The following is an 18,259-nucleotide window of genomic DNA, read 5'->3' as shown; positions in this document are numbered from 1 at the left end:
TTTTACTTTGGTTAAAAGTCTTGAACTGCTGTCACCGCTCATGAACAAAGTAGTTATTCTTACCTGTATACTCTGACTCCGACGGTTCCATTTCCCAGGAGATCTTTGTGGAAGTTTGGAGTCCTGTGTAAAATAATGCCTCCCAGATGGCCCAGGCACAAACGGGATGACATGTTGTATGCACTGCACATGGACCTTGTGATGTTTGAAGAGTCTAGTGGTAGTATATCACCTGTGGATAAAACCAGGTGTAACTGTCATAACCTTGAAAACTATGGAACGAACAAGGAACACATGGGCTAAAGCTTTGAGCACTTTTATATGAATATAGATAGCTGGGTATGGATGAGTGGCGTGCGTGTTGTGGGAATGTTGAAGGTGATGCAGGGGGAACGCCAGCTTTAGGAGAAGAGAGGCGAGGGGAAGAAACAGCAGGGGGGGGCTTCGCTCTATTATACAAAACACGCACAGCGTAGTGTCTTTGCCTCCCTCCTGACCCTGTCATCACGTCCCTCTAACAAACCTCCTGGAGGCCCTACACTACTCAACAAGAGGATTTTATTCAGATCACTCTTCCACTGTACTTTTCCCCTCGCAAATCCCACCGCAACACACACAACACCCCCCCCCCCCCCTCTCCCCATTCAATCCCATCTAACCTTCCACACTCCACAGCCCGCAGGGTCCGTCAGAGCGGAGCAATTTCCATACTGAGTATGAAGAGCAAAGGGGTAGATATCTCACATACATACGGTACACTCTTAGTCTCTGAGAATGTGCAGAGGTTTAAACAATCTGGGAGAGTCTGGACCAAAATACAGAAATCGCATCAAAGTTCTCACATTTTCCGCTGGAGTTTTTATATATGTAGAGCTTTAATGTGTTTGTGCTACATTTGTGTATAAGAGTGTATAGATTGTTTGTCTCTGATGTTTCATTATTGACTTCAAACGGAAATGAACGCTGGCCTCCCTCGTAACCACGGGCAGCGTCTCAACTGATACATACAGTATATTGAATGGTGAGCTCATAAGGAAACCGTTACAGAGGGTTTATATTTACAAGTATAATGTACACTACATTGAAAGGCATAGTGGTTCCCAAATATTATGATTTGAAACCTGCCAGGATTTGACTATAAAAAAAAAAAATCTAAGGAAATAAAGATTACTTTTACACATTTTGTTTAACACAATTCTGTTTTTCTTTTCCGGTGGTATTATCCCCTTGTGAACAGTCAGATTGTTCCTGGCCCTTGCGAACCACTGCACCAAAAAAGAAAGATGGAAAGAGAGGTGGTGGCATACATTATTTCAAACTGCACCTTTCTGTTATATTCTGTCCCCTGTGCACGCTCTTCCTACTTGCTCTCTTTTAGTCCTGCTCTTTGCCCACATTAGCCTCAGTCCTACTGGTCGCATGAAGGGGGGGGGGGGGGGGGGGATTTCCCTGATGATGCAGTACCAACATGTGGCACTGTACGGCGGTGTTGTAACTCCAGGGGCGGCCCACAGTGGAACGGACAGACATTCGGTCACTGTTTATGTTTGTCATTGTTAGATGACGTAAGTGTTTACGAGTTGATTACTTGATTCCAAGTCTTGTCTTTGTTTGAGATACCGGCACAATGGGAGGGGAAGGCAGGGTCGTAAATGTTGTGTGTGCATGCACACGTGGATATCCAGTGCGCTATTGCGAGTATTGAGCATCACTTTGTTTTTCTTGTTTCACCTTCTTTGAGGAATTTGTGTTAACACAACACAATAAAGACTGGCATAATATATGCACAAATGTAGATGCATTTATGGAACAAATGTCAAAGTCTGGCCACAAATTCTATTAGATCATCCTACACTATTGACATTGTTGTTTTGAAGCCATGGCTAGCTGTTTTTGGTCATGCAACAAAATACACATTTTTAGCCATAGTTGTCATAAAAACTAAATTCTGACATGATTTCTCTGAATGTGCTACATTAATGGATTCTCCTGACATGCTGCAGGGATCCTTTCTGGGATGCAATGCTAGTCCATGTCATGCAAGTTGTTTTCACAAGTGTCTCCCTACTTTACAGATTGCATCTTATTGAGGCCTTGAAGCTGTTGTTGTCACATTGCACATTCTCTCCCATCGGCACCATGAAGTATCTCCTGCAGCTTCTGGGTGGTTTTGCGTCATTTGTTCCATTGTCACAAAGACACTCAGTTTAGTACAGCCGGCTTGGATGTGGAACTCTGCTTAAATTGCTACAATTGAGAATTTCAGTGAATTTAAGGATTATTGGAATAGGTTCTTGCCAGGAAACTCAATGCTCTGTATGCCTAATGAGATATCCTCTGTGGCCTGAATATAATGATCTATCAATACCATCATGCTCAGACACCACATGCACTCTTTCATAAAGGGATGATGGTCTTACTTGTCCAAACAAAAGTAAATAATTGCCTTTCGTAATATGCATCCAAAAGGATGGCGCCAGTAAGTAATGGCTGGTACTGCAGCATGACTCATGTCATATACAGTGGACAGACTTTTTTTTAATGCTGGAAATCAATTAGAAGCCGTTTAAACAATTACACGATGCGTCCACCTTCGTTTTTGTGCATGCGTGGGAGAAACTATTTTCTCTGAAAGTTTTGCTTGATGATGAGCACCTGCATGCTGGGAGTCTGTGTATTAAATACACGCCCCCCCGCGTGTAAATACTGTGGGTATCCCATGCATGGTTAGTGCTGTAACGCATGGACAGCAGCAGCTTAGAGACGTGTGTGTGTGTGTGTGTGTGCATAATCTCTGTAAAATGATGACTCGGGGCTGAAAGGGGGTGGAGGTTGTCCTCCGGGTGTCGGAGCGGGTCCCACGGATCGGGGATGGCGCTGCGTACGGTGTGAGCGACGACGACGCAGCCAAAGTGTTCAGAGCGCAGTCAGGAAAGTTCGCTGGAGAAGCGACCCGCGGTCCCGGGTTCTTCTGTCATGGGCTGTTTCCTACGGATCTCCTGTGCAGGCATGACGACTGCACACTTCAAGTAGCAAGGACTTTCTGTGCTGTTTGGTGGGTGTTTTGAGAGGGAATCTCGCCATGTCCTTGAAAGGTAACAGTTAACGGGAACTACCTTCGCTGCACGCTATCTTTTCAATGGACTATCCGGCATCTTACCATCCAGCGAGTGACTTTGATTGTATGTTTCCATGACCTGCTGATAGCCTTAAATACTGACCATGAGCATAACTTAGCTGACATTGTCATATCAAGCCTGATCGTGGGGGTTTGAACACGATAAACTCCGCCGGTGTCAACGAACCGGCACCCTGATCTCAGAAACACCGATCATGGCTGCAGCAATGCCCGGAGAGGAAAGCCCTTTGCCCGGCAATATTTCCAGGACAGATCGGAACGTATTGGGGGGACTGGTCCACTGTTTCATATGTGGAAGCGGAGTAACGCCAGGGAAGGAATTGAGGTTACAAGTGGCATACCAAAAAGAGAGGGTTTCTTTTTTCCCCTTTCTGCAAAATCAAGAGCCAGCCCCGGGTGCGTGTGAGCTGAGCCCGGAGGGACACGCGCTGGTGTGCGCCGTGTGCCACTGCTTCCTCACGGAGCAGTGGAACTCGTTCGAGCGGAGCAGAACGCCCATTGAGAAGCGCATGTACTGGCTGAAACGACCGTACCAGTGCGACTCTCGGCGGGTCCCGCAGGAGTGGAACCTCTCTTACGATCTGGAGAGGAGAATCAGCGTCGGCAGCCAGAACTACGACGGGGGCGCCGAGTCCGATTTCTCGTCCTTTTCAGAAAACGAGAACCTATCGGAGCAGGAGATGGATTTGGTCGACAGAGCCGGCGCGAGCAAAGACAAGTGTCCGAAAGCATCTGGCAAGTCGCCAAGAGACAGCGGCAGGAAGAACAATGCCGTCAGTGTTAAAAACAGCCCCGATTCACAGCGGGCGATGCGCTGCCCGGCGGGTGTCAACGGGGCGCAGGGATCTCCCAAAGCGGAGAGTGTTCTGCTGGCGAGGCGCGGTGCCAAAATGACGAATAGCGTCTGTCAATCATCGGAAGTTCTGTCAAAGTCCCAGGAACGATTCGCCACGCGGTGCTATGACAGTCCTTTCTCTGACACACCTGTCCGAGACAACGGGGTCATTATGCGCAACAGGAGGCGGCTGGAGGAGGGGAATCCCAGACACGCAGAGCCGCGTCACGTTCAGCGCGTTGCCGACAGCAGCTGTGCTTCGTTCCGACATCCATCGCTGCCGTACCGGGGAAGGGGCGAGGAGAACCCCGACACGGATCTGTCATCTGTTGCCAACGCCGCTGTCACCGCTAAATGTCACATGGCTGCTCCCAGGGGAAATAACTCTGGCAGCTCTGGTGAAGATGAGATTAACATTACATCGGATGATGACACAGACATGTATGAGAGCAAAACGGGCCCGACAACACAGTTTCGACCCCTCAGAGACGTATCAGAAAGAAAGGCACACTCAACTGTGGACACCTGTTCAGAGGAGTGTCTTTGCTATATCTGTGGCGCCGGTCTCAGACATGATGGCCGTTTTAAAGTCAGTGTTCAGAAACAGGAGAAGGCACAAGGCGAACCCTTCTTTCCGTTCCTGTGGCTTCACTCCCCTCCTCGGGGCGCAATACCTATCAGTCCAGCGGGTACAACCCTGGTATGTGGCAGCTGCCACACCTCCCTCATGCAGCAGTGGCAGGGCTTCCAGCTGGCCGATGTGCCTGTCCTCCAGCGCTTGTATGTGGTGCCGCTCAACCAGCCCACAGGCTCTATCCATCCCTCTCAGCTTACTCCAACAGAGTCCACCGAGTGCTTGGCTGAACCCAGGGCTTCCCATGAGGCCTGTTTTCTCTGTGGTCAGGAGTGTGGAGGAGATATGAGAGTTGCATATGCACAGGCTGGCGTTGGTAAATCTCGCGGTGCGATGTATTTCCCTTTTATCAACATGTTACCGTGCCCTCCTAATGCCCAAGGCGTGAGGAATGGCCGTGTACACTGCTGCCCGCAGTGCCATTTCATCCTGGAGCAGATCTGGGGTGCGTATCGACTCAGCCTCAGTGAAGACCTCATCACCTGCGTCAGCTCCTTCCTGGTCAGGTACCACGCTGCCATGGCCCCTGAGGGGTCCGGAACAGCCCATTCCCGGACGGTTGTGGCCACTCGCCCCGGCGGCTCCATGTCCGCGTGTTACCTGTGTGGAGCTGAGCTATGTGCTGGCGGAGAGTTCCAGCTGCACGTCAACCCGCCTGGGCGTTGTGGAGAGAGGGAGCCTTTCTTTCCCTTTCTCACCGTCCACCCTCCTGCTCCCCGGGCCAAGCCAGTAGACTCCACAGGCCTGGTGTCATCCTGTAATCTCTGCTACCATGACCTACACACCCAGTGGGCCCAACATGAGGGTCTGGGTCCCTCCACCCCATCCAGCACTAGTTTATCCAGTGCCAACCCTCAGCCACCCAGCTCCCCTTGGGCCCGCCAGTACAGCTGTGAGGCTTTTGTGTGTTTCTTCTGCAGGAAGGAGCAGCGCAGGCAAGGTAGGCTGTGCGCTGTGACGGTGGCCAGGCTTCCTGTGTTCCTGTATGCACCTCGCAGCACACGCACGCTCCTAGTGGATGATGGGAGGAGATTGGTGATTGGCTCGTGTTTGGAATGTAAGGCCATGGTGCAGGTTGGACAGAGCATGCAGCAGGACAAGGAGAGGCTCGGACAAGGGGCCTCAGACGAGGAGAGGAAAGATCCAGCATCCGCCCCGCCGCAGAGTAGACACAGGGTAAGAAAACTTCATGATAGGACACACAGACGAAGATCTTCGTTTTTTCCCCATTGCAGCAAATTTGTCTAAATGCATTAACAAGCTTGGTTCAAATGACTCTTGTCCGCTTTTATTATCCACGCTACATTCCCACAGTGCAGTGCAGACTATCTGACCTGACACGACCTCAGAGTCAGATGGCAAGGGAGGATGGCATACAAAAATGTGGAATCAAATTGATTCAGATGATTTTTTTTACGCTCTGTGTTTTAGTTCAACAAATCAATAACCTTCAAACTGCTTAATATGTGGTGAAGAAATGTATTTTGCTATTTGTAGAAGAATAGCAGTCTAACAGTAATGTGTTTGTGTTTGCGTGTGTGTGTTTGACTGGGGAATGAAATTCTTACTTGCTGCCGCAGATGGGATGAACAATAATGAGACAAACATTTTCATCAAAACACCAGAGAAAAACTATGGGGATCTGACAGCCGTGTCTGTGGGTATGTGTATGTGTGTGTTTGTGTGAGTGTGTTTATTTGAGTAAGCATGACTGAGTATGTCTCACCCGGTGCTGAAAAGTCTGTTTTGCTTAGAACACGTTGAGGAGCTTTAAGAGTAAGTTAGTTCAAAGCAAGTCAAAAGGGAACTTTTTTTTCTTTTGCAAAAATAAGTACCCTCATTGCCAATTAAACCTATTATTACTAAATTTATAGAACTTTCACCCTCCATATAAATAGGCTGCGCCTTTCTGTTACCTTTCCCCACTAAGCCTATGAGACAGTCGTTTTAACTGTTTTTTGTGTCTATGTACAATAAATAATCTCTATACTAAATTATTCTCAAGGTATATATGGACAGTCAAATGTAAATAGGAAGACATGACCAACACATAGCTTTGAGTTGATCTATTTTGGCAAACAGATGCAGGGGGGCACACAAAACTCCTAGACAGGCAAATCAGGTCAGAACGAGGTAAAGCAGGAAAAATAACAGGATACGCTGGAGCATTGACACACAACATAATCGGGCAGAGGACAGGCGTAAGTGAGGGGACCTAAACAGTGAGGGACTAATGAGGCAATGGGCTGCAGGTGGGAAGGGCATGAGGACCAGGTGAAGGGAATGATCTGGTGTGGACGACAGGATCTGACAGGAGAAGGAAGACAACTGATAAGATTGTTATTAATCACTTTAGTTTAGTAGTTTAAATAATATAACAGATATTTCCTTGTGACACACTGATCTCCCATTAAGAGTTACGACGCACGATGTGACCCATCTCCATACGCAGGCATGAAAAAGAATTTGCAGATCTGCATGTAATGTATTTGTATCTGCTGTGTGTTTAAACCCATTCACACTATATTACATTTGTGAGATGTGTTGTAATTATGTAATGGCCTGTAAAAATACTGCATGTTTTCATCGTGTCAAGTGATTCTCACCGGGTCACGAGGCCTGTAGGTGGTCCAGATGGGCCGGCTCAGGATGAAGAACATCACTTTCTTTATAGAAAGATCATCATGACATTATTGGCTTTCCTGCCTTTTTTTATCTCCAATGTTTTGTTTTTCTTACACTCCTCCCTCTCAAAATCAACAGCCATAAATCCCTCACCCACTGTTAAGAAGTTGATAGCAGAACCCCGCTTTATCCAATTGCAGAGAATAGATGTGCGAGGGTGTGAGGTTATATCAGGGACCAGTGCAGGGCAAATGAGTATCATGATGTGTTGATGAAGAGCTGAGCAGCATTCAGACAGCCAGACGGCTCTCCGAACAGCTCTCAGATGCAAACAGACACTAACTGTCCGGCCATGCAGGACACATGAGGAACATCTGTGAATGCCATTCACACTCAGCAACCTCAGTCCGGTGCACACTCACACCAGCTGTCTGGAGTTGTACGCCTTATTTTCTTTCCGTCCTTTAAAAGAAGTGTTTGACTTGTGGTTACCCTTACGGTCTCCAAACTAATGTCTTTATTATTTGTTTCAGCACTTGCATGTGCGCCATTCCCAGATGAACTCATTGAAGTCCTATGTGAGGGGATACTTGTGATATAGAGTTTATATTTTGGGACTAGCTTTTCTGGCAGCCAAGCGCGGGCGGGATGAGAGTGTTGTCGGCAGACTGGGTTTCGGGTGATCATTTTTGGGTTGCAGGTGGCCCAGACAATTTTGGCCTGAGTGAGACAGTGACCTCATGGCTGAATGAGTACCAGTCTGTGGGGAAGGAGGGGTGCCAAAGATCGGCGGCGGGGGGGGGGGGGACAGGTGCTTTGCCCGCTGGTGTCATGCTATATGCTGGAGAGGATCTGTCATCACGGGGTTTCGGGCTGTCAGGAGGGAGTGCTCATCTGGTTCCCCTTAGCACTGTATCTGCCCGGTGCAGGGGGCTGGATAAAGATACGCACACTTGCATACAGCTTTCTATTTCATTCTGTTCTATTATTTTCGTGCGGCGCAGCAGTTCTGTCAATGCTACAAAACAAAGCTGCAGAACAAGGACATTTCCAGCACGTGATTCATGTTTAATTATCAGAATTCAGAGACCTAACTAAAATCACGACGTAGTCAAATTGAATGTTTGATAAAGGCTAGAAAACGATTTTTAAAATGGGTACTGCACGCTGTAAACATTTTTGTGCACGTAAGAAAACGTATCTTTCATCAGTGTGAAAGTATTTTTGACATGCCCTTTTACAGATGTGTAAGTATAGACCACCAGCTGCTGCTCAGCAGATCTTTCTAAAGCACAAAACAAGGATTGACGATTGAAGGATGATTGAGGATTTAAGTTTGGTTAAATTGCCATGGCAAATTCTTTTCTTCAAATTAAGCAATATATTAATAAATACAAAAAACCCTGGCTTCAAACTACAGCTTTAAACTTTTTAACTTCAAACTATGAAACATATATGAACTATTAACAGTTCACAGTATGCTTAGTTTATTTAATCAAAACATAAATGGCGAAACACAATGTTGAGTGGGTTTGCCATGACAAATGTTATATAGACGTGACTTTTTAAGAGCTTTAAAATAAAAAAAACTGACATTGATGCAGATAAATCAGAAAACAAGAACACGGCAAAAAGATGAAATAATGGTCCAGTTCTTAGACCCTGAGTAAACTGATACCTGCGATGCATAACTTTGTTGTTGTAAGGATTAGAAATGATCACAAGTCTTTGATTTTTGCGTATAATTGAAGTGTTTAGCTAAATCCACATGCTCCCTATGGTCCACTATGTATAGTCCACTAAAACAGCAAAAACACCAATCATTAGTCAAGCCTTGCAAAGATAAATAAGGAAAACAAACAAAAGTAAATCTCTCTTACTTATACACTGTATGTGTGTGTGTTTTGTGTACAATGATTTATATTGTTCATGTTAAAATGCAACTCCAAATGCAAATGTGTGTGTCTGCAAATTGTGTGTTGCTGTGTGTTTGGTGTGAAAGATCGTCTGTGTTGTCTGTGCGTGACCCATATCCTTTAGAGGAGGTATTTGCTGTCCCGAAAAAAAAAAAGTTTATCTTGACAGCGTCGCCAAGGAATATTTATAGTGTAGTGAGAGAAGGAGCGAGGGCAAAATTACACATCAAATCTGGATGTGAAGTTGAAAAGTGAAAGAAAGATTATCCTGAGTGAATTATTGGAAGAGGAAGAAGAAGAAGAAGAAGAGTGTAGGAGGCTGAGAGAAGGTGAGGAGGTTAATGGGATTTAAATTACAGCCAGAGGAAAACTAAAGAAAAAGGAGTCAAATTCTCATCAATTCATCATAGGAGGAAATATTACAGCATGCTGGCCACGGAGCTGTTTTAAGCAGAAGAGGGAATCCATTAAAACTTAAAATTCCGTTCGAATTGCACGAACCCTTTTTTAACGTTCCCGCCTCTCTCTCCTCCCGCCACGGCAGTCTGACAGACACCCTTGCGTTTCACGGGGAATCCTCTGGTATTTGAGGGGCTTAATTTTCAAGCTGCTGGAGGTGGGTTTGGATTTGACGCTTGGAAGCTTTAATCGCCCTCTTTCTGCTCGCATCCCTCGGCACGGCATTCCTGCCCATATACAGTAGGAATGAAAAGATCAAATCCTGCATGGAGCACATGAGATGAGTGGTTAATCCTTTGTCTCCCCTTTTTTGTCACAACCGTGCAAAGACCTTCATACAATCCTCCCACAGTGCTGGTTGGAGGGACACCACTACACCCCCAGTCCCAAAGCTCTCGTGGGTATCGGGCCAGCCGGGTGGTGTAACCGTCTTTCTCTTGGTAATGTCAAGGGTGGTGGTGGAGCTCCGTGTTACAGCCCTCAACATAGTGGAAAATGAAGTCCTTTGATCTTTATTATCATCCCCTTTCATCCCCCGTTGATGCATTCGAGATAAAGTTGTTCATACACAGGAAAAAGTTATCTCTCCAGCTGCTTATTGTAACCTTTGAGAAGTTTGTTACCGTTACCTTTTTGTCCTAAAGTTTGGCTGCTTTGCAAGATACGGACAGAGGAGTGGTCTGGCACCGACTGAGAATGAGATGAGAATTTGGTTAAGTGCTAATCCAAAAGACAGTAAGTGTATTCCCTGTTATTTTCCCTGAAATCAATATGGGGTTAAATCATTATGAATAATAGTTGGGGTGTTGGGATTTGTCCGGGCGCAGATTTCCACGCTAGTTTGTAGCTGACAGATGAAGGCGTACTGACCCTTTTAACCCTGTAAACAGAGAAGGGATAACGATGGTTGCTCAGCACTCAGGACGGGGTCAACACATGTCACATCGGAGGGAAGGGTCATGTGTAGGATTCTAACACACCTGTTTAGCTTTTGGAATAGAAAATGTCATTTCAGTTGCATGATCGGACAAATCCAGAGTGAAATAATGAAATGCACTGTCAATTTGATCCTAATTCAACTTTTTTTTACTGTAAAGTGTTTTTGTATCGCTGGGTCATCAAGGTGGAGTCCACAGTGACGCTTATAACCTCTGTGGATGACATCTGATTTACATTTTGTTCCTCAGAGGTTTAAACTCCGCCACACACATTACTTTTACTGATTGCACCTCTTCTAGGGAACCAGGCTGCTTGATTGATGTCTCCCTCACATCTCTGTCAGGTTTTGTTGTACCTGTTTTTCGCAGGGCAGCTCACACCTTTACGATCCCCATTAGTGGAGGGAGGTTGGCGACCTCGGCACCCTCCCAGCATACCTCCACCCTACTTGAACGTGAGACAAGATCTAATCAGCCCAAATAACCGAAAACACCTGTGAGGGTGGTCAGGGGTTTTGTAGCTAAAGCAGCAGGCTGAGCTCATAGTTTTGCATTTCTCTGGCTGTGACCTGTGGCTCATAGCGATACACTTTTACTTTTGCATCACATTAAAAAGGGACATGATCCATTTTTTAGATGACTAAGGCAGAATAATGAAGAAATGAATATGTTATTGTGACTATTTGGACTGATACAAAAATGTGGATATCGGAGCGAATTATACTTTCATTTCACTTTCATTAATTTTTTATTTAAAAATATATATTTTAAATGATGATGCTCTATTTACTTTTGGAGATGGCTGGGCGAGGGGGGGGATCTGTGCATTGCAAGATTCATTCATTCATCATTCATTCATTCTGCATGGTAATCTTTCCGTCATTAAAAGACAGCCTGTATCCACTTGAGTGAAGAGGACCAGAGCAACCTTGGATTCTGCTGTGAACTGTTTTCACTAGTGTTTTTATGGGTGCACATTTGGCACTAAAATGTGCGTATGAATTTGAACATGCTGGGGACACAGTCTAGTAAACTATGCGTGAAGTAGTAAGCTCCTGTGAGAACCACGTCACTGTGTGGACCACAGTGTTGGTGAGAGTTTGTTTGTCCATCAAACACTTTTCATTACTTTGTGGACAAACTAAGTTTCTCAGCAAATTTGTGCTGACCCAAATGTGTTGAGGACGCCGCCGTAGCTCAGTGTGAAAGTCTCAACCTTCCTTTTTCTTTCTTTCTTTCTTTTACCAGGTATTTTAGACCAGCACGTGTGCCTACACTCTGAGGGTTGTTGTACACCTTTTCCAAATTGTACATCTGGTTTGTCATAAATTGTTTTATGTTGCCACACTGGCAATGCCACATGCTGTGGGAAGAGCCCTGGGCTTAAAAGTAGAGATTCTGCAAAGGCTGTCGAGCTCTTGGGCCCTGGAGTTTCAGAGTAGTACCGTGGGGATAAAAGAGGACCGACTGTAACATAACTATAGCTGAGCTCTCTCTCCCAGCTGCCCTGCGGCCACACTCACCCACAGTCATGTATAAATGCATATACTTGAACGCTCGCACTTACACACCCACACATGCACGCACACACACATCCACAGTTGTGAGTCGTTGATTGTAATTTCTATACGGAACAGCTGCAAGCGTGTGTGTTTGTTCACGTGTGTCCGCCAGGTGGTTGGGACCACTGGCAGGTGTTTGCTCTTTGCTGGCAAATGCAGCTGGATTGTGCCACAGCTGTGCGTGTGTGCGTGTGTGCGCACGCATTTGTGTGTGTGTGGTTCTGCACCTGGACACAGCAGGAGTGTGTGTGGTAGCACAGTAGCTAATAGCAGACCTATTTCCTTACCAGACATTTAGGTTGTAACTTATGCTTGTAGCTTACCGGATATTATTCACAGGCTATTTGAGTGCTTTGCATTAGTCTTGCTGTTTTAGACCTTCCAATTGCCGTTGAATATTTGTTTTTAATATGATAATCCGATTCTAGGCTCTATCCTTTTCCTACTCTGTTTCTCTTGGCTCTTTCATTCTCCTCTTTCCTTACTGCTTGCCATCGTTTCTTCTGATACTACTGAAGGGGTGAAGAGAACAACGACTCACTCATCTCACTGCTGTCAGTACAGCTGGAGAAGTACGCTGGGGCCAAAATAGCCCCTCGGAGTTACTGAATACATTCCACAACCCCTCGCCCCACACTATCGCACACAGACAATCATTGGCTCCCACCAGTCGCTATAGCTTCACCCCGTTTCTGCAGCCAACCGCGACAGAGATAATGCTAATCATTATAGGGGATCTTCTGGGAGTTTATCTTGGCTGACAAGAAAGAAATTCCCCTCTTCGATTACTCCCTTCTCCCGTCAGCAACCCCAAGTCTCGGCCTTAACGACCCCCAACCCCCACCCTCATACATGCCGTCCAACCACCTGGCCTCTCACATACACAGCTTGTCTTGCCAGCTCCAGGACAGCTGGGAAGACAGAAAGGGAGTTTTGGACTGAGCCTCCCATGAGGCTGGAGACTGTGATGCCTCTAGAAGAATGCAGTGTGCAGACTATACAGTAGCCTTGACACAACTAGCATTATGTGGCCTCTATACTTGGTACTAAAAGTAGATCTTCAGGTTGGCGTAACCACCTTATGGTTTCGCTTATGAAATCTGTCTGATTCTTTGTGCTGGAAACGTTAGCTTTGAAAGTCTAGCCGCCCTTGTCTGTGTGGGTAGTTCATATAAACGTTATAAACATTTGATTCAGCCTTCATCTTTTTATGTCTCCCAGTTTCCAATCCAAAGCACCGCTGAGAGACGAGAGACCTTAACATTAGCAAAGCGGTGTAGACTGCAATAGAGATGTTCTCATTGGCCAATCCATTAGTGTACAATGACATATAAATGGAGCCAAATGCATGAGCACATAGACAAACGGACATTGTCAGGAGTTACAAGGACATTGTTAATAGTTTCCATGGGTGAGAGTCTCCCGCGCTGACATGACCATCCGATGAATCAGAAATAAACCATTTCACTTTCTCCATCTGTGAGACACATAGATTACACAGATATTTCCTTGAGGCCTTTCACCATGTATTTGTTCCCTGCCATCTTTCAAGTATGTCATTTCCACTGTTTAAACGTTATTAAAACAGTTTTCATGCAATTGTTTACCACTGCTGATTATGACTCATTAAAAGCATTCCTACTGAAATCCAAGACTCTGATGCTAGAAGTCTGCTAACATGTTCCCTGCCAACATGGCCAGTGGCCTTTCCCACATGGTAAGGAGTTGTGTGCAACGCGGGCCAATGTGCCAGTCATGGTTAACGTGCAGAGCCCAGCCACACGGCCACAGTGGAGTACCCAGAGTGGTAAGCCACCGGAGAAGGTTTAACCCGTTGTAGATGATGTCCAGCCTCTCTAAGGTAGAGCTGCATACTGACTGTAATAATTACATCCTTTACACGTAAAATGACTGAAGAATGTGATGTAAAATATCCATTGTAGATTGTATGGTTGTAGAGGTTTTTCTGTTCCTCTATTCTACAGAGACAGTGGGTGAGGGTTTAAAACTATAAAAATAGATATTTAAGTGAGGTGTCAGTTTTTCTCCTCTCTGCTATTTTTTCCCCTTTTCTTCTTCCCACAGACTTTGTCCATGTCGTCTTTTCTCCTCTGTGCCCCTGTCACCTCCCCTCCTTCTTTCCCCTCTTTATTTTCTCTGTTTTCTCTTCTTCCCTTCATCTTTCCTTAGTAGTATGAGCGGGGTCCACATGTTTCTGGCCTCTCCTGGTGGTGTGAGCCCCATGGCAAGCCCTGGCTCCAGGCTGACGCGTAGCTCGGCGTTTGTGTGTGTGTGTGTGTGTGTGTGTGTCTGATTGTGTGTGTGGATGAGAGGGAGAGAGACTCTAATGTGTGCCTGCATGCCAGAAAGTGAGCGTGTGTGTGTGTGTGTGTGTGTGTGAGTGAGGCCACTAAGGCAGTAACCTGATAGTGGTGCGGCTGAGTAGTACAGAGCGAAGCAGTGCTGTGATTTATCCCGCGGGCCCAGCAGATGGCTGCAACAGGAGTTTGTTTAAGTTTTCTTCAGAGCTGGGCAGGCAGCCAGGAGCACAGAGAGGGTCTGCCAGAAAAATGTTCACTGACTCTGGATGCCTAACCACACTACTCCCCCTCTCCTCTCCCTTCCTCCTCCCCCCTAACCCCTCACATCCCCTTAAGTCCAACACACACACACACACACACACACACACATGCTCTTGCAGACTTTCTGTCGCTACTCTCCTTTTACCCCTCTCTAATTTCTTTCTTTCCTCCCATCTGCTCCACACACATGCTTACATACACATGCACACTCACACACACACACAAACACATTGGTTTGTGTATGCCTTTCTGTTGGCAACACCCCTGGTGCAGACATGATCTCACACCTCAGTACGGGGGAATTAAGATTGAGGAGGTATCCATTCTGGTGGGGGTCTTCTTTCAAAACCACATGACCTACACTTTGCTTTTTACTAGAAAAAATGAGTGTCCCTGCATTGCAAAAGGTTTTGCTGTGTGCTATCAAAAAACCTTTAACCTTTTCCTCTCAGTCTAATGACATTTTTTTGCTATTTGTTTGTCAAAGTGATGACAAGTCCTGTCACATCGCAGCAGGTCACCCAGATGATAACTCATGACCTCCATCTCCACACATCAGCCTCTTTTTTCCGTTCCCAGTCTTTTTCTCTTCCACACGTATCTCTCCCATAGACAGTTCAACAACAACAATTCCAGGTCACTATCTCTAGATGAGATTACCCAGGACACATCAAAGCAGACGGAGGTTCTTGTCTCAGTGCTTCCCCTAGGTTTCCAACTTCAGGGGGGGGCGGTAGTCGGGCAAACTGCTATTATTATAATACTAGAACCAGTGCTTCGGACACATTCGCGGCAGTGTGAAATCGGAGAGGACAAAAAGAGGAGATGGGTGAAGAAGAGAGAATACTTGATCAGGCCTCATGTCTGCCTGCAGGTCTGCTGCTCGGTACCCTCGGAGGAGAGGAAGTGAGAGGGTCACAGGTCGGGTAGCTTAGCAGCACAATTACAAATATGTATCTGTCAAGGTTACACTTAGTTGACACAAATGTGCTTGTGCCAGATTTGTTGCCTCACAGAAGTGGGCTTGTGTCAACGTATTACCTTCATTTATTAGACGTGGAAATGGGGGCGGCAGGAAAGGTAAAAGAGGAATAAAGGGGTCACAGCCAAACTATGACCAATAATAAAAGCAGGTTTACTTTTTTAAACTGTGTCTCAAAGCAACTGCAAGGAAAACAATGTTGAGACGTTTTTTTTTTTCCTCTACCTAAAACTAATCTAAACATTTTGGGTGTCAGGTTATAGAATTTTGACCTTGTATTCATTATAATCCATTAACTCTCCCCATGTGGCAAACACATTGAAGGAAATGACAGTGGACATGACCTCAGCGTTCTTGCCCTGATTAATACGTGGAATATGCACGGCCTCTTATGTTATCAACATAATCATATTTATATATATCCAAAGTTAATTGACCACAGACTGCTTACGAAATCAATGGATTTCCATGAAACCAGTATTTCCTTACGAATTTGCATTGAATTAGTAATTATGCTGTATAAATTCTCTAATCAAAGAAAAGATTTAAAAACTCAATACCTCATTGTTGTTTTGCCTTAACAGTGGGTGAAAATAATACATCTGTTTTTTTTAACCAAGAACTACTGCATCACGCTATTAAAGTAAAACCCATGAAACCCAAAACCTTAATTGTAATACCATTCGGACGTTGTATCCTTTCATAAGCCCATTAGGCTGTTGTGAAATTCCATGACTAGATCGGTGAGGACTATCTTCAAATCAGCAGTCTTTTTCCAGGGATTTCTCTGCATTGAAAAAACCTTCAGAGATCTTTCATCTCCACCTCAATGTGGCTCGAGTCCAGTCGACCGCGGATCGACGACTACAGTGTGGCTAAACGTGTGCATCCCCCATTGAATTCCTTTTCATGAGATCTTATCCCCCCCCGCCGTGTTCCCACTGGCCTCCTGCGAATAACACTGTGTGTTTGCTTCAGGCCGGCTGGGCTTTTTGTTTCCACATGCGGATTGTCGTCCACCTGCGTGTTCCCCTCCCCCCCCCCCCCCGAGGAGTCCCGGTAAGCGCGGCAGTTACTGCCCGAGCAAAGCCTCAGACAGACTGACGCTGGCCCGAGGAGTGATCAGATGCTGTTTGACTTGCACTCAATGAGGACCATGTGTCCGTCGAGCTGCACTGATCGCGGGCTTCGGGCAGGCTCCCACACTGCGCGGCTCCACAGGTGTCGGGCTGGTGCGGGGATGTGTGGCTCAGCTTGTGACTGTGTGAGCAAGGCGGCGTTGGCTGTAATGTTCATGTGCGTACACACACACACATGTGATCGTTTTCAGCAGTGACGCATCTTGAGCCCGAGTGTCTGTCGGCGTAGATCAAAGACGTCTTTTTCCCTGTTGTTTTGCAGCACTTGGCTGAATCGGTGTGTGTGTGTATGTGTGTGTCAGTGTGTGTAGTCCAAGCTGCTTTTATTGAGTGTTGCTGAGTCGGTCAGTGGCCTGATTCTATGTGCGTGGCTGTGGTGCTGTTGGATCTCCGTGATAGGCTGTTAAGGCTGACTGACAGCCCTGCTTTACAAGCTGCAATACATCAACCCGTAGAGCGGCAGCAACCGTGGGAACACAGACACGTTTGTGGTTGAGTGTGTGTGTGTGTGTGTGTGTGTGTGGCACAGTCAGCGAGTAGGGGGGGGTCACCGTGAAGCAAACAGGGTCTGCTATTGCCCGATAAGGCCTGTTGACCTTGTAACCTGGAGCTTGCTGTGATGAGGTCATCTCAAATTACACCTAGCCAAATGTTCCCAGTCTGCCAGCTTTAAAACAGGAAGGGTCTAACCTCTGGATCAGAAAATGTTGTCACCCGGTGATGGATGATGGTATTCAATGCAATGCAATGCTTATATCCAACAAAAGGACACACACTTTTATGGGTACGCAATGAGTGTAAGGCTGGGAATCATTTCATAATAATGGTCCTACAATACAGATCATGTGTAACTAAAAACATCTTTAAATTGCCAAAATAAGTTTTGGAAAAGTCTTAAATCTGCATTAAAGGTGCATTCTATTTTATAGAGGTTAGAAAGCATGTACATGATTGTATTGAATAGAAGAAAAGTCAACATGCTAAATGTCTGCAGTAAAGTATCACTACTGACCTGTAAAATTAAATAGGGGAAAAATAACCAGTCGTTAAAGGTAAGTTCACTTGTTTTGTAATATTATATATATCCTTAAATAATACTGCAGCTTAACTGTGTGAATGAAAGATACAGGTGAGCGTGGGGGCCATCTCCATCGAGGAACAGAGTTCCAGTGTGTGTCCGTGTGCGTGTGTGTGTGTGTGTGTTTGGTATTGTGTGGTCCAGCTTTTAGGGTAAATATTTGAGGACCGTTAGGAGAGGCTGTGTCTCAGATGGGCTGATTTTGGACGTCAACTTTACCTCACAGGATCCCAGATCAGATAAAGCCAAGAGGATGTTGTGCGTGTGCGTGTGCGTGTGCGTGTGTGTGTGTGTGTGTGTGTGCGTGTGCGTGTGTGAATGTGCATATTATAATTCCTTCTTATATTCAGAAAGGAGTCAGGTGAACTTC

At 45.9% G+C, this 18,259-nt stretch overlaps 1 protein-coding gene across 1 annotated transcript in view; it reads left to right on the top strand.

Annotated features, from left to right (window-relative positions):
- Positions 1 to 2,892: 2,892 nt before the first annotated feature.
- Positions 2,893 to 18,259, top strand: part of gse1b (Gse1 coiled-coil protein b) — a 141,726-nt gene continuing 126,359 nt past the window's right edge. The window contains exon 1 of the mRNA XM_037452452.2: positions 2,893 to 5,784. Within this exon, the coding sequence (XP_037308349.2) occupies positions 3,334 to 5,784 (2,451 nt within the window). The 5' untranslated portion in view covers positions 2,893 to 3,333. The remainder of the gene's footprint in view (positions 5,785 to 18,259) is intronic.

This window comes from Pungitius pungitius, chromosome 4, assembly GCF_949316345.1.
Source record: "Pungitius pungitius chromosome 4, fPunPun2.1, whole genome shotgun sequence".
Classification (NCBI taxonomy): domain Eukaryota; kingdom Metazoa; phylum Chordata; class Actinopteri; order Perciformes; family Gasterosteidae; genus Pungitius; species Pungitius pungitius.
The sequence above is the reverse complement of the archived record's forward strand: the minus strand, read 5'-3'. Positions and strand labels throughout refer to the sequence as shown.